At 48.9% G+C, this 24,700-nt stretch overlaps 2 protein-coding genes across 2 annotated transcripts; both read left to right on the top strand.

The window, feature by feature from the left end:
- The first annotated feature begins 1,650 nt into the window (after window positions 1-1,650).
- LOC143272413 (C-type lectin domain family 4 member K-like) lies at window positions 1,651-6,372 on the top strand. The gene is made up of 4 exons (XM_076567027.1): window positions 1,651-2,004; window positions 3,419-3,570; window positions 5,172-5,290; window positions 6,152-6,372. Exons 1-4 carry the CDS (start codon window positions 1,677-1,679, stop codon window positions 6,288-6,290), a joined length of 738 nt encoding a protein of 245 aa, XP_076423142.1. The 5' UTR covers window positions 1,651-1,676; the 3' UTR covers window positions 6,291-6,372.
- A 6,298-nt stretch (window positions 6,373-12,670) lies between these two features.
- Clec4f (C-type lectin domain family 4 member F) lies at window positions 12,671-21,472 on the top strand. The gene is made up of 7 exons (XM_006998170.4): window positions 12,671-12,829; window positions 14,431-14,532; window positions 14,825-14,899; window positions 16,646-17,587; window positions 19,507-19,658; window positions 20,412-20,530; window positions 21,113-21,472. The coding sequence occupies exons 1-7, from the start codon at window positions 12,754-12,756 to the stop codon at window positions 21,261-21,263; spliced, it is 1,617 nt and encodes a 538-aa protein (XP_006998232.3). The 5' UTR covers window positions 12,671-12,753; the 3' UTR covers window positions 21,264-21,472.
- The last annotated feature ends 3,228 nt before the right edge of the window (window positions 21,473-24,700 follow it).

The following is a 24,700-nucleotide window of genomic DNA, read 5'->3' as shown; positions in this document are numbered from 1 at the left end:
TGGCCACTGCACACATTCATGGTGCTTTGTGCCAAGAACAGGGTCTGTTGACCTCCACAGGAAAGGAAATAAAAAACAAAGAGATCTCTATTCTCTTAACATCTTTTTTTCTCCAGGAGAAGCTTGCTATATTATCAATTGTTCAGGACATAAAGAAGGAGACTGTGGTTGTTTCAGTAAGAATGGACCCAGAGTCACAGACCATGACAGCTAGATCTGAAAATATCAGGGAAGGATGCATGAAGGTGTCAGAATCAAAACAGAGTCATTAGTGTCAGCCCTAACAACAATAAAATGAGAAAAGCACAGACAGGGGGAAGAAAGGATTCAAATACAATCTTACACAAGATTGCCTGCTAGTCACAGAGACACTTCCAAAACTAGGAGCTTCCCCAGATGCCACAAAGTTATGTAGAATATCCCTTCACAAGTTCTGCCCAGCCACCCTCCATCCAACCTCCACTGGTTCCTACTGCTCCTTTGCTACATACCCCACTGCCTTCACACCCAAGAAACGCCATCCTATCCCTAGAGTCTCTTCTCCCTCACTTCTCTCTCTCTCTCTCTCTCTCTTTCTCTCTCTCTCTCTCTCTCTCTCTCTCTCTCTCTCTCTCTCTCTCTCTCTCTCTCTCTCTCTCTCTGAAAAACATCTTACTATGTGCCCTGATTGGCTTGGCACTCAGTTAGGTCAGGTCTGCCTGAAACTCACTGAGATCTACCTGTCTCTGTTGTGATAAAAGGTGTGTGAAACCATGCCTGACTGTTTCTGGCTTCTGGGACTGCCTTTTTCATAGGACTCTTTTTGGAAAATCTCATATTTTATTTTATGTATCCAAATGTTTTCCCTGCATGTATGTATACTACATCCCTAGAATGTTTTGCTTGCATGTTTGTATACAACCTGTCCTAGTGCCCAAAGATAGAAGACGGCATCAGATCTCCCTATAACTGAGGTTATGGAGAGTTATGACCTGCCATATTTTGTTGGGAAATTAACTCAGGATTTCTACAAGAATAGTATTCTTCCTACTGAGTCATTTCCGTTCACAGTACACTTTTGATGGTTATTGGTGAGTTTTGATTCTCATTCCTATGATCTTAGTTGAGTATGAAATATATGTGCTGGGAAGGGCAGAAATAGCCTAATATCCCTCTCATGTTCTGGAGTCTGCATAGAGATAGCCCTGCCCTTGGTCATACAGCAGTCTGTGGGCAGACGAGGGAGGGGTGTGCTGCCCTAGCTGGTGGCTGTGTCTTTGACAGGCTGGGGACTAACTCATAGTCTCAGAGGGGACTCAGTGACGAGTAATGAGGGTGTGACTAAGGGTGCCCCTTTACCAAGTTCACCCTGGCCATACTAAGGAATTTCAGGGCTGGGCTCTCCCTCTGCTTGTTCATGAGGCCTCTTGGTCTCCTCCCTGCCTGTGCCAACCAGCGTTCCTGACAGATGGTGGCCCATGGTGCACACATGTGTATATTAGTGAGTGAGTGGAGAGTGGGGGGCAGCCCCGTGGACTGTCTCGGTCCTTTGGGAAGCTTGATCCTGCATTTCCCCCTTCTCTTGGGCCAACACCCTACCTCTGTTTCTTAGGATCCCTTCAACTGACCTCGTGACATTTTCAAATCCAGATCCCAGGTTGATGAACAAAATATTGGAAGTGAAGAGTGATGCTGAGATGTTGAGAGGTCGTGTGGACAATATCAGCACCCTGGGTTCTGTTCTTGAGAAGGACAGAGGCCGTGTGGAGAAGGCTGAAGTTCAGATGCAGACACTGAACACCAGCCTCATCCGTGTGCATTCTCAGATTCTGTCTTTGAGGATCAGCATGGCACAAGCCAGTGCTCAGATTAGTGCCTTAACAAGAAGATGGGAGGAGGTTGATAATGTCAGTTCCAGAATCCCAGAGCTACAAAGAGATCTGGATAAAGCCAGCACCTTGAATGCGAGGGTCCGAGGACTGCAGAGCAGCTTGGAGAATGTCAACAAAGTGCTCCAAAGACAGAGTAAGTAAAGAGAAGATCACCCTGCAGGCTGACCAGTGGCCATAACACCCTACCTGTCTCGGAGAGCAGGCCAGCTAGTTTGTGGGTAGACAGAGGACAGGGAAGGGGGTGGGCTGGAAAGTTAACAAGGGAGGTGTCTTATTTAGGGTTTACTATTGCTGTTAAGAGACAAGTATTATAAAGAAAATATTTAATTGAGGGTGACTCGACTACAGATTCAGAGGTTCAGTCCATTATCATCATGAAAAGGAGCAAGGCAGCGTGCAGGCAGACATGGTGCTGGAGCTGAGAGTCCTTACATCTTGATAGGCAGGCAACAGAAATTCGATTGACTTCCTCACTGAGAGAAGCTTGAGAAAATGGATCTCAAAGCCCACCTCCACAGTGACACACTTCCTTCAACAAGGCCATGCCTCCTAATAGTGTCACTCCTTTTAGGCACCATTTTCTTTCAAACCACTACAGTAGGCCTTAACTATTGATCTGAGAGAACTTGGGTCAGTAGGAGAAAAAACACCAGGCCTAGCTTGGGTCTCCACACTAAGGTGCAGAGTGTAGAAGCATTAGGGAGCCTGTCCTGGTGTTCCCTATGCTCTAAAAAAAGTCGTATTTTAGCTTTTGAGAGAGTGAGTTTATTAAGTATATAGTGAACTAAATATAAAAGAGTGAATAACAAATGACAGATGGATAGATTACTGATAGACAGGTAGACAGATTCATAGGTGATAGATTGATATAGGAAAACATCAAGTTGGGCACTCAAAACATCCAGCAGAAATCAACTGGGGAAACCTGACTGAGACCCTCGGTTGGAGTTCTCGATGGAGAGTCCCTGAGGAGCAGAGTGTCCCCTTGGGTAAGGCTTTCAAGTAAAAGAACAAATAACAGCTGGAAGGTGACATCATCAAGTGGGGAGCTGCGAACATCCAGCAAAAACTGACTGGGGAAGTTGAAGCAGACAGCTGGAGTTCTAAGTTGAGCTTGCTCTCCTTAGAGGGGGCTTTGAGACAAACATGCTTGGGTCTGAAATTGGGAGGGGTAGGCAAACCCCTCCAGAGCCAGCTTCCCATTACCCCACATAACGACATTTCACTAATATAATATGTACACACGGCCTGTATCTTGCCTCTTCCCATGAAGTCCCTTACTGTGAGGCAGGGCCCAGGGGTAATGGCCTTTGTGTTCTTCTCATGTTCTCCCCTCCCTGCCCCTGTGCCTTTTCTACCCTCAGAGGGTCTATCACAAGTCTCAGACCTTTAGAGTTCCAATAGAGTGTCCCCAGTCTCTGACACTGGGAACCCAAGGACCCTTGGATCCATTCACTGCTGTCCCCAGGATTCCATCAAACACCCCATGCCAGTCAGGATGCAGAAGAATGTGGAGCACTGCTGTTACCTCAGCCTTTGCTTTCCAGGTGACATTCTGGAGATGATGTCTCGAGGCTGGAAGTACTTCGGGGGGAACTTCTATTACTTTTCACACACCCCAAAGTCCTGGTACAGCGCAGAACAGTTCTGCATTTCCAAGGAAGCTCATCTGACCTCAGTGACCTCAGAATCAGAGCAAGTGAGTGCAATCATCACAGACTGTGTGGAAGGCATGTGAGAGAGGCTGGGCAGGAGTTTGCTGCAGAAACAAAAATTCCTCAACAGTAGATGATCTAAGGATAGAGGCTCATTTCTTTTGTGAGTGTGTGCATGTGTGTGTGTGTGTGTGTGTGTGTTGTGTGTGTGCATGGGTCAGGAGCATGCACCCATGCATATGTGGAGGACATAAATTGTCCTGTTATATAACTTTGTCTCATTTCCTGGGTACTGACTGGTAACCAGCAAGTAAGTCTCAGTGATCTTGTGTCTCTGTCTTCCACAGGGCTGGGGTTATACGGGTGCCAGGGATTTGAACCCAGAGCCTCATGCTTGAGTAGCAAGGTCTCTTACCTACTGGGACATCTCCTTAGGCTCACCACCCTTGAAGGTTTATTTCTCATGTATACTGCCCATCTTTGAGGGACAGCAGGTGTGCTCTAAGTGTGGGTATCAAGGACCTAAGCCGTAGGAGGGTTTATTTCATCACACTTCACAGTTGCTGAGCAGCAAGGAGACACTGCCAGCTTCATTGATGTTAAAGATCTTACACTCAACTAACATGTCATTTCTGCTCACATGTCCCTAGCAAGAGTCTGTCACACAACCCTGCTAGCTTCAAAGAGGGCAGCGAGGGGGCGCTCTTTCCATGTGCCAGAGAATAGAAATAACTTGAACAACATTAGTGATGCCCCAGGACCCAGGAGGCCTCCCTCCTGGTGACGGAGTGTAGATGGGCTCATGATCTGGGAGTTGGAGGAGTGAAGCAGAGTGATGCTGAGTGTCACAGTCTGCCATCAAAATGTCCTGGAGCTTGGGGAGATGACTTACTTTTCCCAGGCCTCATCTTAAGTGAATTGATGAAATAGTGCCTGCCCCGGAGGATAAAGTAGGGAGGGAGGCATAGGGTCTTCTAGTCTCTGGCAAAATTAATCATGTAATTTAGATATTACAATTAGGACGATCCCTTGATGTTCTTTTTTTGCAGTTTAGCTGAATTTTCTTTTTATCTTCCTTCCTTCCTTCCTTCCTTCCTTCCTTCCTTCCTTCCTTCCCTCCCTCCTTCCCTCCTTTTCTCCTTCCTCCCTTCCTTCCCTCCTTCCTTCCTTCCTTCCTTCCTTCCTTCCTTCCTTCCTTCCTTCCTTCCTTCCTTCCTTCTTTCCTTCCTGTATTCCGTTCCTCCGTTTCTGTTTTATGGCTGTTTTCTTTTGTCACGATCTTAGTATGTAACTCAAGACTGGCCTTGAACTCTCAATCCCCTGGCCTCAGACTCCAGAGTGCAGGCATCTGCTGCCATGCCTGTCCAGCTGTGTCTCCCTTGTTCTCCAGCACCTCACTGGAGAGCACAGGCTCCAAGTTGCTAGCTGATAAGCAAAGAGCATCTAGGACTTGGAAGTGGGCTCTGGGCTCCAGACAAGGGCAAGGAGGTGCTGAGAGAAGATGCTGTACCAGTGATTTTGTGAATCGCCTGGGGTACCGTCAAGTTCAGAGGCTGCTGACTGCTCAAGTGAAGAGTACCCAATGGGCAGGTACTCAAAGTTTTCTGGTGGCGGCATGCCCTCACTTACTGTGTGTTCCTCACAGGAGTTTCTCTACAAGGCAGCAAATGGGCTTCCACTCTGGATTGGTCTCACCAAGGCAGGGAATGAAGGGGAATGGTACTGGGTGGATGAAACATCATTCAACATGAAGCAAAGTGAGAGGTGAGTGAGTCTGCTGTGGCCGCCCCAGCCTGTCTTGCTGGGTGGAGAGTTCCCATGAACACAGGGCTGTGCACTGACCCCCCCCCCCCCCAGCCTGTCTTGCTGGGTGGAGAGTTCCCATGAACACAGGGCTGTGCACTGCCTTTTTCTAGCACAGTGGCAGCTGAGGTGGACACCCAGCTAACTGCTGATGCTGCTCACAGGGTGGTACCTGGGGCCAGTTAGGACCCTGTATGTCCTGTGGTCTTGGCAGCAAGATGTTCTGCCCAGCTTGGGTGAGGGACTGACCCAAGTCCAGGCCTATGTGGTATGGGATTGTGAGAGCCTTGAGAGAAGGGGGCAGGGACCCAGCAACAGGAGCAGAGAGGAAGGTCTACTCATCTTCTTAGGGTTGGGAGCAGCACCTTGTAGTATTGTCTCTAAGGATGAACACTGGGATTGAAGCAGCCCATCAAAATGATTTATTTATTTTATTGTGTATGTACATGGTGTTTGTGTGAGGACATGTGCCACATCTGTGTTGAGGTCAGAGGACAACTTGTCATAGTCTGTTCTTTCCTGTCATATGAGTCCTAGGGATTAGACTTAGGCCATCAGGTTTGGTTGTAGGTACCCTAGCCCACTGAGCCATCTTTCAGGCTCTAAAATAACTACTTTATAAGACATTATCTCCCGTATCTCCGGCTGGCTTGGAACTTGCTATGTAGCCTAGGTTGACCTTGAACTTCTGATTCTCCTGCCTATACGTTATGAGTGCTAGGATAAAGGCATGTGGTGCTGTGGATCCAATGCAGGGCTCTCTACATTCTAGGCAGGCCTTCTGCCAGGTGAATAAAGTGTATTTGTTTTCTCACTTGTTAGGTTCTGGATTCCAGGTGAACCCAACAATACGGGGAACATTGAACATTGTGCCAATATAAAGTCATCCTCCCTCCGGGCCTGGAATGATGCCCCTTGTGACAACAGGTTCCTTTTTATTTGTAAGCGAGCTGCCATCTAGGCAGTCCCATGACAGGCCTGGCCCTGAGCTCAGCATTTGTGTTGCAACAGTGATCCAGCTTGAGGAGATGCTCTCTTTCACACTCCATTTTATGCCAGGCATTGATCTTGGTACCTAGTAGCCATTTTGTCTCTGACTCAAATTCATGGGAGCTAAATTCCATGCAACCTTGACTTCTTGACCCCAATCCAGAAAAGTGCAGCCGTGATGTGACCATCTGTTGTTATGCTATGACAAACTGCTGCATTTTGGCTTCTGTAACCTGCTTAGTCGGGTATTCTAGGACTGTTTTGAGGTCATCTTGAACACTTAATCTTGGCCAAGCAGAACAGCTCTTCTGAAACTTGTTTATAGTAGGACTTCTTGTGGCTTGCACCTTTAAAAGCCCCTCCTTCACCTGCCTCTGGGTAGCTTGTCTCTGAGTTGGGTTAGAGATTGCAGCCCTGCTGTAGTTTTAATAAATTTGGCTAATTATAATCTGAATTGAGTCTGGTAGTCTTTTCCTGGTGCTCTCAAACTCCGTAACGTTAACTTCATGGGTTTCCCTTCCTTGCTGCCTGGGAAATCCTTCAGCCGGCCAAGTTCATCTTGGGTGGGGTCATTCTCTCCATTGTGTGATACCTGCCTGCACCACCTTCAATCCTTGCTGATGGCTCTGCTCCTAGATGTCACTCTATGGGTCTCTGCAGACTGCAGAGAGGTGTCCTTCTCCCCTAGACACTGAGTATATGTGACTGGGAAGCCTCTGCTGGTCTATCTGTTCTGTGTCAGGTGTGGTTTGCTGAGTGAACACAGCTACATTGACCATTGGGATGAAGAGGAGGCCAATAGGAGTCTGTGGTTGTTCTTAGTGAGATGAGATGAGCTAGGGGGATCAGATTATTTTTCTGGGAAAAGAAACTGAACCAGAAAATACCAAGGGGGATGAATCAAACAACCAATGGGGGAAGCTATGTTGGAGGGTCTTGAATTGGAACAAAGTTAGGGGCACCATGGAGACCCAACAACAGAACCTCACAGCCCTGAGCCCTCATAGCCCGGAGCCTTCACGTTTCCGAGCCCTCACAGCTCTGAGTTCTCATAGTCCCGAAGTCCTCACAACATCAGGGGGAAGAGCTTCTCTTTTCCATTAGTTCTAACAAAAACTCAGGGCTGGGTCATATGCTGGTCTCTGAAGCCATGAGGAAGTCAGGGCAAGGGGTACTATGGGTTGTAGGTAGAGTTTTTCTGTCCCAACTGCCTGCTCCCAAATAACTGACACAGAGGCTTACAAATACTCAGCCAATAGCTCAAGCTTGTTACTAGTCAACTCTCATACTTAAATTAACCCATATTTCTTTTTTTAAAGATTTATTTATTTATTATGTATACAGTGAGTGTTCTGTCTGCAGGCCAGAAGAGGGAGCCAGATCTCATTGTAGATGGTTGTGAGCCACCATGTGGTTGCTGGGAATTGAACTCAGGACCTCTGGAAGAACAGCCAGTGATCTTAACCTCTGAGCCATCTCTCCAGCCCCCATATTTCTTATCTATGCTTTACCACACGACTCATGGCTTGTTGCCTCATTTTCTATACATCCTGCTTCCTCGGCAGCTGGCTGGCATCTCTCTGACTCCACCCTTCTTCCTCCCAAAGTCCTCTGTGTCTGGATGTCCTGCCTATACTTCCTGCCTGGCTACCCGCCTGTCAGCTTTTTATTAACCAACGAGAGCAATATATATTCACAGTGTACAGAAGGATTATTCCACAGCAATGGGTCAATCCAGTTTTCACTCCTGGTGCTGGGTCTTGGTCCAGCCTTGGCCATGCTGGCTAGGCTCATGGTGAGGAAAGGATGTTGCCAAGGCAAACCTTAAGTATGCAAACCTGAAGCTGGGAGCCATGTCAGCTCGCACAGGCACCTGTGGTGGGCACCTTGCTTGGGTCTTTCCCCTTCATCAATGGTTGATTAAGCCACTAGCAGGCTAACTCATCAGTTCTGAGGTGTTACATATTGACATTGTGTGTGTGTGTGTGTGTGTGTGTGTGTGTGTGTGTGTGTATCAACCTATAGTTGCTGAACTCACCCATCTCTGAGACCGGATGTGTGTCTCAGTGGTAGAACACTTGATTACTATGCACAGGTCCTGGATTCAATCTCCAGTATTGCTAACAAACAGAAAGGCAGACAAGCAAACAAATGAATAAATGGAATAAACACTCGAGGACCTTTAAGAGTAAGCCCCTGGGAATGTGCAGTGGGAGTGGAAAATAAACATGTGAATGATGCTCCTCGTGCAAATGTGCAAAAGGCCTCTTCACTTTTCTTTGTCTGAGAGTAGAGAAACCTCTAAGCAAGGACAGCACAGCATCCTGGACTCCATGCCTGCAGATGGTGTTCCCAGGGGAAACACAAGAGCTGGGACCCTGGAGTGAGGGGAGAGAACGGGGAAGGTGAGCAAGCCCAAGACACCTGGTCACAGACTGTGGGACGATGTCCCGCTCCTGCCCAGACTCTGCCCTTCTGCTGAGCAAGGGATCCCCACTGTTCTGCTTTCCAGGTCCTCCCAGCCTCTCAGGATGTCAGAGGAAAGAGTTTCTGAGTTGGGTCCAGCTTGACTCTTGTTGTGTATGGGGAAATTGAAACTAAGACCAGCCTTTTCCCTCTCCCTGTGATGCCTGGGAAGGCATTGCCTGTGGCACCCAACCCCACAGAGACAGGGGCTTGGCAGACCCTGCTGGGGTTCAGGTAGGGCTTCTGACTGACTTAGGATGGGTGCCTTTCCCCACACACCAGGCCAACATTCAATAGACAAGAGATGAAAGGTTAACAGTCGGTGGTTTTGAGATCCTATGTGTTCTGTTCTTCCCTGCATAGCTTTACACACACACACACACACACACACACACACACACACACACACACACACACACACACACACACTATCAAGAGTTGGATGAAGGTCACTTTTTCCTCTCTACCCAGCAGATCTACCTCCACAGGTCTATTTCCCACTGAGTGGACAGCAGTGCAGAGCCATGACACAGGCTCCTCCTTGACCACCAGGGCCACTGCTGGTCCCTGTCAGAGTGGCGTCTCTGATACTGGACTTGCAGGGTTCTCAGGCACTGCCCATGGGCCTATGGGAGGGTGGCTCGAAGGTCTGGGGGAGAGATAAGGGAATGAGATACAGGAACTAAGTATGAAAACAAGAGGCACCATATGGTACGCATGGGACAAGGTATCCACAAGTTTGTAATTGACAACTCCCGAGAGGCTGTGATACTGGCCGATCACTGTCATCAGGGTTGTAAGCTCCCCGAGGCAGGACCAGGGGGGAGGGGATTAGACTCTGCCAGGCTACCCTGACTTTGGAGGGGTGTCTTGGCTAGTAAGTGGCACTATTGGCCCTACTCCTGGTTCCCCCCTCAGTGGGATGGGGATACTACCCTAAAGAATGCCAAACTGCCCCCCGGAGGCTTCCCTTCTCATCCTATGGCCAATGAGCAGCAGGAAGCCCTAAAACAGTATTTGTTTTGGGTTTTGGAGACAGGATCTCACTCTGTAGTCCAGGTTAGCCCCAAACTCACTATGTAGTCCAAGTTGGTCCCAAGCTCGATGATCTTCCTGCCTCAGCCTCCTGAATGCTGCGAGTATAGACATGTGTTATCATGTGTCTTAGCTACTTTTCTATTACTGTGATAAGACACCATGGCCAAAACAACTTATAAAAGAAAACATTTCATTTGGGGCTCATAGTTATAGAGGGCTAGAGTCCATGACCATCGTGGTAGGGAGCACAGCAACAGACAGGCAGGCATGGTACTGGAGCAGTGCCCGAGAGCTTACATCTTGATCCACAAGTAAAAGGCAGGGAGAGAGAGCTGGTTAGGAACGGCATGGGCTTTTGGAACCTCAAAGTCCACTGCCAGTGACACAACAAGGCCACACCTCCTTCCTTCCCAAACAGTTTTACCAACTAGAAACCAAACATTCAAATATGTGAGCCTATGGGGGCTGTTCTTATTCAAACCACTGCACCATGCCAGACCCAAAGCACTGCTTATTCTCCTGGAGGAAGTGTTACAGGTCTCATTTAAAGCAGTACTTTGGGTCTTGTAAATTAATTTTGAGAACTTGGAGATATTGCACCTGATTGCTAATGAAGGCTTTATCATCGGTTCTCAATGTGTGGGTAACAACCCCTTTGACAAACTCTATCTCTGAAAATATTTACAATTCATAATAGCAGCAAAATTACAGTTATGAAGTAGTAACAAAAATAATTTCATGGTTCGGGGCACCATGACATGAGGAACCATATTAAAGGATCACAGCATTAGGAAAGTTGAGAACCACCGGCTTAGATGAAGGTGGATCCTGCTTCGTATTCTCTGACAGCTCTTCTGATACCAAGCTGTTTTTTCCTGCCATCAGCCCCTTTCCAACACCAGTGGTGCGCCCATCATTTGATTACTCTGATGTTAACTTAAGGCAGCTTCTTTTATTGTTTTATTAATAAAAAAAAATGGTCGCGAGTCAGATATTCGGGTAAAACCTGGTAGAGCCACAGAGCGATGGAGAAAACAATCAGAGACCTCTGCTCTCCATGCTTCTCCACCTGAAAGGGCTGGTGCATCTTCTTTGGCCCCTCCTTATTCCTCTTGTGTGTCTATCTCCTTTGAGTTTTTGAGGAAACTCCATGGTCCACTCCTGAATGTGGACCCCGCTCTCCAAATCAAGGCCAGACTCCCAACTCCACTGGCCATCTCCGAGCAACAACACAAACAAATCTCCCTCAACTCAACTCCCCAAGATAGCAGAGACCTCACAGTCTGAGAGCTCTAGCCCACAGGACTGCCTCCACTTCAGAAACCAGTGACTGTTGGGTTGCCAAGGGACCCACTCTTCTGCCTACCTTTATAGCCAATGTCACAACATTCTCTCACTTTTGATAGTTCCCTAGAACAAGCCATAGAGCTGTATAAACACTAAGTAGACTATTAGAGTTTATTGGAAGGGATAGCCTGAGCAAATGGAAAGACATGGGACAAGGTTTAGCAGGTCCTGAGCACAGAACTGTGTCTGAGGAGTCAGGGTGAGATTGATTCCTCCTGGATTTTCTTGTTCAAGTTTTTTGTTTGTTTGTTTGTTTGAGACAGGGTCTCATGTGTTCCAGGCTGGCCTCAAACTCTCTCTGCAGCTCAGAATGACTTTGAACTTCTGGTCCTTTCCTGTGGCAGTCTCCTGAGATGGACAATCAATGGCATGTACCCCTACAGCCTCTTTAAAGGCTGCTTGGGATGGAAGCCAGGGCCTCATGAGTGCCAGGCAAACTCTTTACCAACTGAGCCACAGCCTGAGCCCTGCCGTGTGTTAGGTATTAGTGTTCTTGTGACCCCCTTGAAGTGCCCCTCACAGGGATGACTGAGAGTAGGGGAGGGGGATGGAGGCTTCTAATCACATATGGTCTTTCTGGGACCAGTGGCTATCTTGAGAGAGCCCAAATCATCTCACCAACATGAGCACAGGTGTGCTCAGAGGAAGCTCATTATGAATAACCATCGGCGCTCTGTCACTCAGGAGTCAGGGTTGCAGAAACTCTGGACCAGGATCCAGCCAAAGACAAATACAAAGCACCTCAGGTCCTTTCCTATGACCTGTCTGCAACGTTCCGGAGTTCTGAACGGGTAGTCACCCACCCTTTGCCCATCCCCCAATCCTCCCCACCTCATGCACTGTTTTTGTTTGTTTGTTTTTGACACAGGGTCTAACTACGTGGCCCTGGCTGCCTTAGAACTCACTTATGTAGACCAGGATGACCTCAAACTCATAGAGATCCTCCTGCCTCTGCCTCCCAAGTGTTACCACCTCAAGCCTCATGGAAATCAGAGGTCAATATGTGTGTCTTCCCTGTTCTCTTTCCGCCCTTATTGAAAAAGAATTTCTTGCTGAATCCTGTGCTCACTGATTCAACTAGGCAGGCAGACTAGAAAATTCTAAGGATCTTCCTGCCTCTACCTCCCCTGTAACTATAGGCACGTGCTGCCATGCCCAGTTTTTGATGAGGGTGCTGGGGATCCAAAGACTGGTCTTCATGCTTGTGTGGCCGGCGCTTTACTGACTGAGCCACTCCTCAGTCCCGCAAGGATGCTTCCCCTATAAGGTTGGTGCTCCCCTTTCTGGTGCCTGTCTCAGACCCCACTGAAGAGGACCGGGGAGTATGTGGCTCAGAGGGTGGTGTGTAGGGCGCTGAGGGGGAGGGGCAGAGAGGAAGAGGGCTGTTGGGCTCTTGGCCTCTGGTACTCCCAGAGGAGGGGCCAGTGGTGACTCTGGGTTTCTGCAGAGTCAGAAGGGAGGAGGCAGGGTTGGGGAGTGGTCATGACCTCCTCAGGAGGACATAAATCAGTTGTCCCAGCTCCCACTGCTGTTGGCTCACAGGACGGACCTTTGGGGACCAGTGGCAGGAGCAGGACAAGAGGATGAAGGAGGTGGCGTTGAACAGAGATGTGGCCACATTCTGCAAAGGCAACCAGCGTGTCTCCCTACAGGCCCGAGGTGAGGACACTTAGGGTTCTTTCCTGTACCCTGCCCTCTGAGCCCATCCTTGTCAGTCCAGAGACTCATCTCACCTCCACCTTGGTCCCATAGTAAACAGGTCAGGGTACAATAAATGGGTCAGTGTAGCAGGGATCTTAAAAGTTCTTATTAATAAAATCAAGCCTGAGGCCAGTTATTGGGGTGAATACTGGAAGGTCAGAGAGACAGAACAAGCCACAGCTATCTCACCTGGCCAGCTTCTCAGCTGGTCCTGTTTCCTCAGGTTGGAAGCCTCTGAGTCCTCATCCAGAATGAATCTCAGCTGAACTGTGCTGCTTCAAAGCCTGAAAGCTTAACCAGCCACATGCTTAACCAGCCACATGCTTAACCAGCCAAATGCTTCTAGTTTCTGGCCCTCACGCCTTATATATCTTTCTGCTTTCTACCACCACTCTCTGGGATTAAAGGCTGGCTTTTTGGGATTAAAGGCGTGTGTCACCATGCTTGGCTGTTCCAATGTAGCCTTGAACTCACAGAGATCCAGAGGGATTTCTATCTCTGGAATGCTAGGATTAAAGGTGTGAGTGCCACCATTTTCTAGCCTTTGTATCTAGTGGCTGTCTGTTCTCTGACCCCAGATAAATTTATTAGGGTACACAATATTTTGGGGAACACAATACCACCACAGGTCAGCAGACCCGCAGAACTCTGAGAGCCCCAGCCTCCATATGGAACCTTCAGGAGACCCTCCACTGGATACAGTAACCCGATGGGAAAAAAGAGAGTGCATTTTGAGTTCAGATGGGCCTGGTTTTGAACCCCAACTTTGCATACTGCCTACCCCTATGTCCGCTGGGGCTGGTCGTTTCTAAGGTCATTAGTGGGTGTACCCTTGGCCCTTAATCACAGTTTCTAGAAGGTAAGGACACCTGTGACAACAAGCTCTGTGAAAGGCTCCAGGAATGCAACTGTCCACCCCAGGGGGCTATAATGCTTAGGTCAGGTTTGTTAACAAGACCAGATCTGGAGGTCTGGGCCCCTGCTGTGCGGGTCCCTTTCATCTCCCTCCCTCCTCCACTTTCTTCTCTCTTTCTGATCACACTTCTGTAGCCATGCCCTCTGGGGCAGGTGTTGTGTCTAGGGCCCCACTGCAGCCTCTGTGTGGTGCGAGCCCCTGATCGCTGGCTGTGACCTTGTCCACTGCAGCCTCTGTGGGGTGCGAGCCCCTGATCGCTGACTGTTACCGTGTCCACTGCAGCTTCTGTGGGGTGCAAGCCCCTGATCACTGACTGCTGTCTTGTCCACTGCAGCCTCTGTGGGGTGCGAGCCCCTGATTGCTGGCTGTGACCTTGTCCACTGCAGCCTCTGTGGGGTGCGAGCCCTTGATCGCTAGCTGTGACCTTGTCCACTGCAGCCTCTGTGGGATGTGAACCCCGATCGCTGGCTGTTGCCTTGATCACAGAGAACGTTTCCTTTTCCTGCTGATGGCTCCCCTGTGAGAAGCACGGTGGCTGTTCTCATCTCTCATGAACAAGCCAGGGTACTGTGCCAGAGACCAAGAGTCCTAGCCCTCCCAGCACCCCACCCCCTGCCACCAGGCCTTGGCTTCTCCCCTGCAGGGCTGGACCCTATACCAGCTGCTCCCAGGATGCTGAGGCATGTCCAGGCCATCTTGACATTCACGGCTGTGTTCCTCTCTCTCCTGGCTCTTCTTGTGGTGGGTAAGTTCTCAGGCGACCTGAGCCACCACCGAGTTTCTGTGCAAAGTCCCAAGGGATGCAAAGACCAGTCCTCTGGACATTTATGCTCTCAGAAGCAACAGCTTACCACCAGTCTAGGCCCAGACCTGGAGCCCCCCGTGCTGTGAGATGGCTTACGAGAATGGAGGCTTTCCAGAGAAACTGTGTGGGGTGGTCCTTGTGCCCCTCCCTTTGTCTGGGCTCTAGTTGGTGTGGGGCAGTCTGTGGTGTCAGGACTACAGATTGAGCTGACCCAGGAATGACTGCTTTGCAGCTTTACAGACTTGGAGACCCACGCAGAATGAAGATCACTTGTCTCTGGAAAACAAGCTTAATCGTCAGGAGGACAGTGAGTAGTCACAGTGAGGACAGAACTGGGGAGCCGGGCACTGGGGAGCCGGGCATTGGGGAGCTGGGCATTGGGGAGCCGGGCACTGGGAGCCAGGCCTTGGGTTCAGCTTCTATTGCCACATCCTAATTCCACCTCCCAACCCCCTCCTTAAAAGAAAATCTTTTAAACTTATTTTTTGATACAGGGTCTCATGCAGTCCAGGTTGGCTTCAAATAAAAACGCTAAGGATTTGGGGAAATAGAGTTCAACATACCCCAAGTGCAATGGGTGAGCCTTGTCCTGGGAAAACCACCTGCTTGAACATGGTGTCTCCCCTGATAGGCTGGGAGGTGGTAGCACACACCTTTAATTTCAGCACTTGGGAGGCAGAGCCAGGTGGACCTCTGAGTCTGAGGCCAGCCTGATCTACAGAGCGAGATCCAGGACAGACACCAAATCTACACAGAGAAACCCTGTCTTAAAAAAAAAAAAGCTAAGGATGACCTTTAACTTCTGATCCTTCTGCCTCTACCTCTCTAGTGCTGGGATTACAGGTGTGTGTTACCACACCCAGATTAAGTGGTGCTGGGGACTGAACCCATAACCCTGTGCAAGCTAAGCAACTATTCTATCAAATGAGAGATGTCTCCAAGCCCAAATTGCTCTGTTTTAAGCACAGCTTTATTGAGGTATAATAGGTGTAAATGTTGGGCACATACTTAAAACCTACAATCTGATAAATCCTGATGAAGGTTCCTGAAACCATCTCTATGGTCAAGATGAGGAGCCAATTCACCATCTCCATCCCCTCACACCTCCCCTCTCCCCTCACCCCCCCCCCCCCCCCCCCCCCCCCCCCCCGCGCCCGAGTTTACTTGCAGCCTTGATCCTTCCCATTCCCTCCTGACTTCAACCTCAGGCAGCCACTGCTTGTCATGACTAAAGAGCAGGTTTGTTATAGAGTTTCATACAAAAAAGGATCAAAAAAATCATGTTTTTCTTTTTAGTCCTTTTTCAGTTATATGATCTGAGAAAAATATTCTGGGTAGTGCTGGGAACTGAACCCAGGCAGAGTTTCAATTTTTCCTACTCCTTCACGTGTGTGCAGCAGCCAGTTAGCACTCCATCCACCTTGTTTTTAGGCCTGCATCCTTGTTTTTAGGACTCCATCCCTGGAGTCTAGGAAGCTGCAGGGACCAGTGGGCTGCCCTAGAATCACCGCGCTGCTTGTGGAGGTTTCTCTAATGTATCACACCATTGCAACAAACGCGTTATAAAAGCTGCTTAAGGAAGAGTTTGTCATGGCTCACAGTTTGAAGTCACAGTTCCTCATGGCCGGAAGGCACGGAAGAGAGAGTTTGAGGTAGTCAATTACATTTGCACCAGGAAGCCGAGAGCTATGGCGCTTGGTGCTCAGCTCTTGCTCTTTTTTCTTCATTCTAGGACCCCAGCCTATGGGATGGTACAGCCACATTCCACCCCCCAGCTCATGGGATGGTACAGCCTACATTCCACCCCTCTCCCCCCAACCCCCCACCCCCGGCCCACGGGTTGGGTCTTTCCATCTCAGTCAAACCTCTCTGGAAACTATCTTATAGACACACCTAGAGGTTTATCTTCTGGATGATTCTAGATCCTTCTGGATGATTCTAGATCCTTCCAAGTTGATAGTATTAACAATCATAACCTGGAACATTCTGAGTTGCCATCTGAACTTCCGTACATAATGGGCTTCTGTGGGCACCTCCTGTTTCCTCTTTTCAGATCATCAACAGCTTGGCAGGATGGCAGAAAAGCAAGAGGCTACCGAGGGCTTCAGGGTCTATGTGGGGAGTTCTAGCACTTGGCAGGAGGAGCTACAGATGCTGAAGTACCAAATGGACAATGTTAGTTCTCAGGTCCAGTTGCTCGGGAACCATCTGGAGAATGCCAGTGCGGACATCCAGCAGGCAAAAGGTGTGCTCAAGGACTCTGGTTCCTTGGCTTTGGAGACCCAGGCACTGAGAAGCTCCTTGGAGTTGGCCAATGCTGATATCCATAATCTGAAAGGAGATTTGGGAAAGGCAAATGCTATGACTTCCCAGACCCAAGGTCTCTTAAAGAGCAGCACAGAACACACCAGTGCTGAACTCCTCATGCTGGGCAAAGGCCTGAAGGAAGCCCAGACTGAGATCCAGGCGTTGAGGGGAAGTCTGCAGAGTTCAAATGACCTGAGCTCCCAGACCCAGAGCTTTCTCCAGCGCAGTGTGGACAACACTAGCGCTGAGATCCAGGCTGTGAGAGATCACCTGGAAAGGGCTGATGATGAAATGAGCTCATTAAAGAAAGATCTGGAAACAGTCACTGCTCAGGCTCAAAAGGCAAACGGCCACCTGGAGAAGGCCGATACCCAGATCCAGGTGTTAAAAGCTGAGCTGAAAAGCACCAGTTCCTTAAACTCCCATATCGAGGCAGTCAGTGGTCAACTGAAAGACACCACCAGGGAGTTACAGACCCTGAGAGGGGGCCTGGGGGATGTTGCAGCACTGAAGTCCAAGATCCAGGCGCTACAGAGCAATCTGCAGAAGGCCAAGGCAGAGATGCAGAGCTTGAAAACAGATCTCGAGGCTACCAAAACTCTCACTGCCAAGATTCAGGAAGAACAGAGCCGCCTGGGCGCCCTGCAGGAAGCTGTGGCTTCACAGGAGCAGGTGCAGAGGAATCAGAGTAAGTGAGAGATGTGTGTGTGTGTGTGTGTGTGTGTGTGTGTGTGTGTGTGTGTGTGTGTGTATCTGGGGAGGGACAACCTCTGGAAAGGATTCTGGCCTCTGACCCTTTAGCCTCTTTGCTTACCTAAACATCTGGGGAGGAAGATCAGGACTTTAGGAAAAGCTAATAGTTGCTTCTAGTAGCAGCCATCCTTTGACCTTTTTTCCTCCTCTTCAGTGTGTGTAAGGTAGGTACAGGTTACATAGGCGTGCACATGAGTACAGAGGCCAGATTGTCTGCCTCAGTCTCTCCCCACTCAATTTGTGTTATCATCTAGCTATTATCTCTATCTATCTATCTATCTATCTATCTATCTATCTATCTATCTATCTATCTATCTATTATCTATCTATCTATCTATCTATCTATCTATCTATCTATCTATCTATCTATCTATCATCTATCTATCATCTATCCATCCATCCATCCATCCATCCATCCATCTTTGAGACAGTTCCTTATTCCTAAGGCTTGCTATCTAACCACGGATGACCTTGAACTTCTTATCCCCCTGCCTTCACCTCCATGAGTTCTGGAACCTCAGAAGTACCCTACTGAGCCTGGGTTATGCAGTACTGTGGCCAGAACTCAGTGCTTTCTGCACAATAGGCAAACACTCTACCCACTGAGCGGCGTCCACAGCCCTCCCACCTTGTTTTTGGAGACAATGTTTCTCATCAGTCCCATTAAGCTGACTGGCCAATGAGTTTAAGAGACCTGCCTGTCTCCACCTCCCATCACTGATATTACAGGCACACCGTGCAGCACACTGGACTTTTATGTGGGTGCTGGGAGTTGAACGAGGTCCTCACACTTGTGCAGCCATCTCCCAAGTCCTTGAACTTTTTCTTTAAGGGAAAAGTAGAGAGTATTTTAGGCTTCTGTGTTGGAGGGTCTCTGTCAGAACTGCTTCCTGCTGCCCTATAGAGGAAGCAGCCCCCGATACCACAGGGCTGTGCTCCAGTAAGACTTTCAGTTTGCCCATCTCCGTTTCCACCTCAGACCTCAGACAATGCCAGAATCACCCACAGGGCAGGCAGAACCATGCACGCATGGTGTGTGTCAAAGGGCATTTGGGAGTTGAGCAGAGAAGGAACGTGCATCTCGGCCAGTTTCCAGACCATGCTGGCTCAGCCAGGTTGGGACCACACGTTGAGAATCCCTGTTTTCCACACTCACCGTCTTTCCCTGAGACCTCACTTCTTGCGTGGTCCTTGATGTTTCTGACTGATTGACAGTGTCTTCTTCCTGGCTGGGCCAGCTGGCTCAGCAGCTGAAGTGCTTGTCACCAAGACTGACAACCTGAGTTTGCTACTCGGAACCCACACGGTGGGAAGGGAGGACTGCTTCCTGCAAGCTGTCCCCTGGCTTCCACATGTGTGCTGTGCCACATGCGTGTGACGCCCTTCTAATAAATAAATTTAAAAAAATGTAAGCTGTGCCTCCATCCTGTTCTGGCTTCTCCAGTTTGAACATTCTCACAGAGAACGTGGGTGTGTGCTGGAGTCTGTGGGTGGAGAAGAAGTCAGGAAGTGAAAGAGGTTGCCAGTCGCAGGATCGGAAGTGGACTGAAATGGCCGGTGACTGTTATGAGTGGGAGAGTGTTGTATATCAGAAAGCAGGTATTTGCAGAGAGTGCTGATGGGTGACAAAGCTGAGACTCCCCAGGAGTGACAGAGACACCTAGGTGTCTTGGAAAACTGCTTCTAGGATGGGGCCATGGGACTGGGGTGTGATGTCCCAGTCCTGCTCCAGGAGCGCTGAGCATTGGGAATTGGCTGGGCTTGTGGTCATCCAAGGTCAGACCTGGTACAGTGGAGGCCGGCTTTGGGACATCCCTGTCTGCTTCTGACCCTTCCTCCCGACCTTTGTTCTAGATCAGCTTCTCCAGCTGATCCTACAGGGCTGGAAGGTCTTCCGTGGAAGCTTGTATTACTTTTCTCACGAGGAGAAGTCGTGGCACGAGGCTGAGGAGTTCTGTGTGTCCCAGGGAGCACACCTGGCATCAGTGACCTCTCAGGAAGAACAGGTCAGAGCTGCGGGCCTGGGGCAGGCTGAGGAGAGGTGTATGGTCAGGGGCACACAAACTTAGCCTTCTGTCCCCCTGATGGGTGGTGGAGCTCCTCATGTCCCCATTAGGCAAGGAACACGCATTTGCTGAGTCCCCAAGAGAACTCTGTACTGAGGCGGAAGCACCGCCAGCTGCTGCCAGCTGCTCAGGAAGGGAGGAAGACCTTCCAGCAGATACCAACAAGAAGGGCAGGAAAAGACACCTGTCCCACTCTTCAATCTAGGAGATGCGACTCTCTCTCAGCTCCTGCCAGCCTTCCTTTCTGGGCATCGGTCTAGATCAAAATGTTCAGTAGAAGCCTGCTGAAAAGGAGACGCAGGCCCTCTGGGAGCTTGACTCACTCCTAAAGGAGGGGGACTCTCTAAGGAAATACTGTCCTTAGAGGGGCTTCGGTTCAGGGCCTGGAAGGAACTCACCAGCCTAACAGGGGACTATGCAAGGTTCAGGTTGGTTCAACTTGCAGAACTGTCCGTTCCTTGCCATTCTCCTAGAACTTGTTACAGCTCAGCTAAGAATAAATTAGGATGAAAACTTCTGGCCCAGCAAAGCCACACCCCTTAAGACAGTCAATATGGGGGAAGCTGCTCCAGGTATTGGATAAGCCATGGAAGGTTCTGGAAGCTCCTGTATTGAGAAGGGCTTCCTGCGCAGGGGTCAGGGGAGGGATGGTCCGGAGAGTCAGTTCCTCACAGTCCTGCCTCCTCTGCACAGGCATTCCTGGTAAAGTCTACAAGTACTGTGTACCATTGGATCGGGCTCACTGACCAGGGTATGGGAGGCAACTGGCGCTGGGTAGATGGGACACCATTCAATCATGCCCAGAGCAAGGGGTGAGTCTAACCTCTGTTTAGCACTGTCTGGGAATTGTCTTGGGCAAGCTTTACTATCCTATGTGTATGATCCTGTGCAGTGAGTGATAGTTGTGTGTGTGTGTGTGTGTGTGTGTGTGTGTGTGTGTGACATATAGAGTGTATTTGTGATGTGTGCATGGAGTGTATATGTGTGTTCATATATGTGATGTGATGTGACGAGTGTGACATGTATGATGTACAATGTTTGTAGTGTGTGATAGGACATGTAGTATGTGGACCTATGAGGCCAGAAGAACAGCATCAGGAAATAACAGGCCCTGGGGCTGGCAGGCCAGTTGTCATCTTGTTTTTCTGATGTCATCTGTTCATCTGTCTCCTGCCTACTTGGCCTGGGCCCTTTTGATAGAGAGCCTCCGAGTGTGATTTCTGTGGAGGATGCCCCTGCAGACCCTGGATGATCTGTAACAGAGGGAGGGCAGCCTCAGCAGGGCCACTCTGAGGGCTCCTCCAGCCCCAGTCCTGGCCCCATCTGAGGTCTTTCTTTATGCATGGGAAAGGAATCCTGCTTTCTCCAGCAGAGTAAGGCCATGTTGCTTCCAGGTTTTGGGCAAAAAATCAGCCTGACAACTGGAGACACACGAATGGAGAGTTTGAAGACTGCGTCCACATGCAGCAGCTGTGGAATGACATACTCTGTGGGGCCACCTACCCCTGGGTGTGCAAGAAGCCCATAGGTCAGGCTGTGGCCTGAATGGTCCCGAGTGGAGTCCCAGAGCCTTGGACTCGCCACGGGCTTCTTGTGTCCGGTGCTGCCCCTTGTTTAACCATTTCATGCTTGCTTCTGGTGGCCCCTCCAGCGAGATGGCTTCTTAAAGATAAGCCTGCGTGCTTGTGCCCCCTTGGCACCCCGACATCCCTGCCCTGTCAGGTCTTCAATAAACACTCACTGAATGGAAGAAACTTGGTACCCGTTTGTCCTGTGGCTGCCTTCATCCTTGCGTCTCCCGGTACCGGCCCTCCTTCCCCTCAGGGTCTTTCTGTTCTTCCAGGCACACTTTCCACAGGTTTTGCAGTCAGCAATAGGGGTTCCCCAAGAACTGCAGGACCTTCTTAAGCCACCCCAGGTGTTACATGGGTTTCTTTTGGGTGCAGATGGGGTCCTGTTTCTCCCCCTTGTCCCCTGGAGGTGGGTAGGGTCTCTACCTTCTTGCTCATCTTGCTAATCTTTACAGGGATTCTATGTTTTGCTCACCTTAGGATGAGAACCTCAGTAGCTCTCCGTTGGTGTCTGTGGAACACAAGGAATCCCATGCAGGTTTCTGGATCTCTGTCTGTCTGTCTGTCTCTCTGGCTTCTTCATACTCTGCCCTCAAGTTGTAATGAGCTCTCTCTTTCCTCAGTGTGGATAGAATGCCATACCTTGGTTAATACTCTTTCCCCTGCTCTGTGGAAGAACTTTCAGAAAGAAAGCCAGGGAGGCCACAGGTTCCCCATCTGCTTCCCAGCTCCCTAACTTGGCCCAAAGTTTTAGTCTGCCTGTTGTCCAGTATCTGGAAATAGTGGTTTCTTGTATGTTAGTATGATGAGTTTTTTAGTTGTTTATGGCAAAAGGGCTCCTCCAGCTACGTCCAGAACTGGAAATTTGGGGGCTGGATGAAGGGCTCTGTGGTTAAGAGTGAGTACTGCTCTTGTAGAGGACACTAGTTCAGTCCCCAGAACGCTTGTCAGCAAGCTAACAACTGCCTGTAACTTCAACTCCAGAGAGTTCATGCCCTCTTTTGGCCTCCGTGGGCACTGCACCCCTACACAGATGCATGCACATACACATAATTAAAAATAAAGTAAATATTACAAGAGAAGTGGAATTTGTTAAGTCTGTTATTATTTTTTGACTGAACAGAACTTTATCTTGTTTATATTCATTTTTAACATTTTTTGTTTATTTCTTCTTCCTCCTCATCCTCTTCCTCCTTTTTCTTTGTGTGAGTGTGTGTGTGTGTGTGTGTGTGTGTGTGTGTGTGTGTTCGGTCATAGGAGCCAAGTGGCTCTATGTTTTGTTTTATTTTATTTTATTATTATTAAGAATTCATACAATATATTCTGATCATAGTCCCTTCCCTCATTTCCTCCAGATTGTTCCCATCTTTCCACCCAACTCCATGCCTTCTTTCCCTCTCTCTTTAGAAAACAACCAGGCAAGTAAAAACAAGAAAACAGATTTAAAAAACAATGAACAAGCACAAGAAACACACACACACACACACACACACACACACACACACACACGAGAGAGAGAGAGAGAGAGAGAGAGAGAGAGAGAGAGAGAGAGAGAGCGCAAAACCTATAAAAATACAAAATTGGAAAGTATAATATATAAGCAAAAACCAGTAAGGTAAAAAATACCCCCCCAAAAAAAACCCCAACATGAGACAAAACAAAAATAAAAACAAAACCAAAACCCTACAAAAACATCACTGAGTTCGTCTTTGTTGGCCACCTATGACATGCAGCCTACCCTTAAGTGTAGTTTGTATACCCAGTGAGACTCCATTGGAGAAAATTGATTTTTCCCTTGTAAGCGTTGTCAGTTGGAGACAGCTTCTCGGTTTGGCATGGCAGCCCGTGTCCACTTCCCTCTCTCAGTGCTGGGACCCCATCTGGCTTGAACCTGTGCAGGTCCTGTGCGTGCTGCCCTGTCTCTGTGTTCATATGTGTGTCAGTCCTGTAGTGAGACAGTTTCCATGGTGAGATCCACCCCCTCTGGCTCTTACAATCCGCCTGCCTTCTCTCCAAATTGTTTCCTGAGCTCCAAGGGGAGAGACTTGATGGAGCCATCCAATTTAGGACTGAGTGTTCCAAGATCTCTCCACTCTATGCTTATTGTCCAGTTGTGGGTCTCTGTATTCGTTCCCATCTGTGCAGGAGGAGGCTTCTCTGATGATGTCTGAGTGAGGCACTGACCTATGAGTTTATCAGAATGTCATTAGGAGTCATTTTATTGCTTTCTTTCTTTTTCTTCCTCCCTCCCTCCCTCCCTCTCTCCCTCCCTCTCTCCCTCTCTCCCTCCCCCTCTCTCTTTCTTTCTTTTAGCAGAACAACAGTATTTGGTTTTCCCTCAGGCCTACGACCTATCTAGTCTCAGTTTCTTGGTCACCTGAGCAGTGTCAGGCAAGGGTTTCATCTCATGGAGTGGGACATAAATCCATTGAGAGATGACTTGGTTACTCCTGCAATGTTTATGCCACTGTTGCCCCAATGTGTCATTCAGGCAGGTCGCCACTATAGAGCAAAGGGTTTGTAGCTGCATTGGTGGTTACCTTTTTCCTCTGATAGAGTGCAGACTACTGTAGCAGGAATCTTAAAAGGTCTTATTATTAAAATCAAACCTGAGCCATGTATTGGCGTGAATGCTGGAAGATCAGAGAAACAGAACAAGCCACAGCTTCCTTACCTCGGCAGTTCCTCAGCTGGTCCTGTTTCCTCAGACTGGAAGTCTCTGAGTCCTCATCCAGAATGAATCTCAACTGAACTGTGCTGCTAAAACCTGAAAGCTTAACCAGCCAAATACTTCTAGTTTCTGGTCCTCAGGCCTTATATATCTTTCTGTTTTCTGCCATCTTTCCCTGGGATTAAAGGCATGTGTCACCATGCCTGGCTATTTCCAGTGTGGCCTTGAACTCACAGATATTCATGCCTCCAGAAGGCTAGGATTAAAGGTGTGAGTGCCACCATTTTCTAGCCTCTGTATCTAGTGGCTGTTCCGTTCTCTGATCCCAGATAAGTTTATTAGGGTGCACAATATTTTGGGGAACACAATACCACCACAGACTACCTTTTAGTACCATGAACACTAGTCAGTAGCAACAAAGACTCTAGTTAGGCTTCAGCCAACTTCTCTGGGTTCAAGGAGTTATGTATTACCTTCATCAACAGGACTTTACCACCAGTTTGCAGAGTTCAACGAACAGCCTTGGCAATAGCTTGAGATGTTTGGGGGCTTTCTTTGGTCAATGGCTGGAGTAGATGTGGCTCGTTCCTGCACTGGGAGGTCCACTTGGTGGGAAGATACCTAGGTGGGGCATGGCCTCCCCTGTTATTTGGTGACTCCATTTTTATGTATATATTTGAAGCAGCTTCTGCTGTGGTAGGTTCCCAGTGGCCCCTCAAATGGCCTTTAGCTTTTGCTGT

This window comes from Peromyscus maniculatus, chromosome 3, assembly GCF_049852395.1.
Source record: "Peromyscus maniculatus bairdii isolate BWxNUB_F1_BW_parent chromosome 3, HU_Pman_BW_mat_3.1, whole genome shotgun sequence".
Classification (NCBI taxonomy): domain Eukaryota; kingdom Metazoa; phylum Chordata; class Mammalia; order Rodentia; family Cricetidae; genus Peromyscus; species Peromyscus maniculatus.
This window is presented reverse-complemented; position numbering and strand designations above follow the sequence as displayed.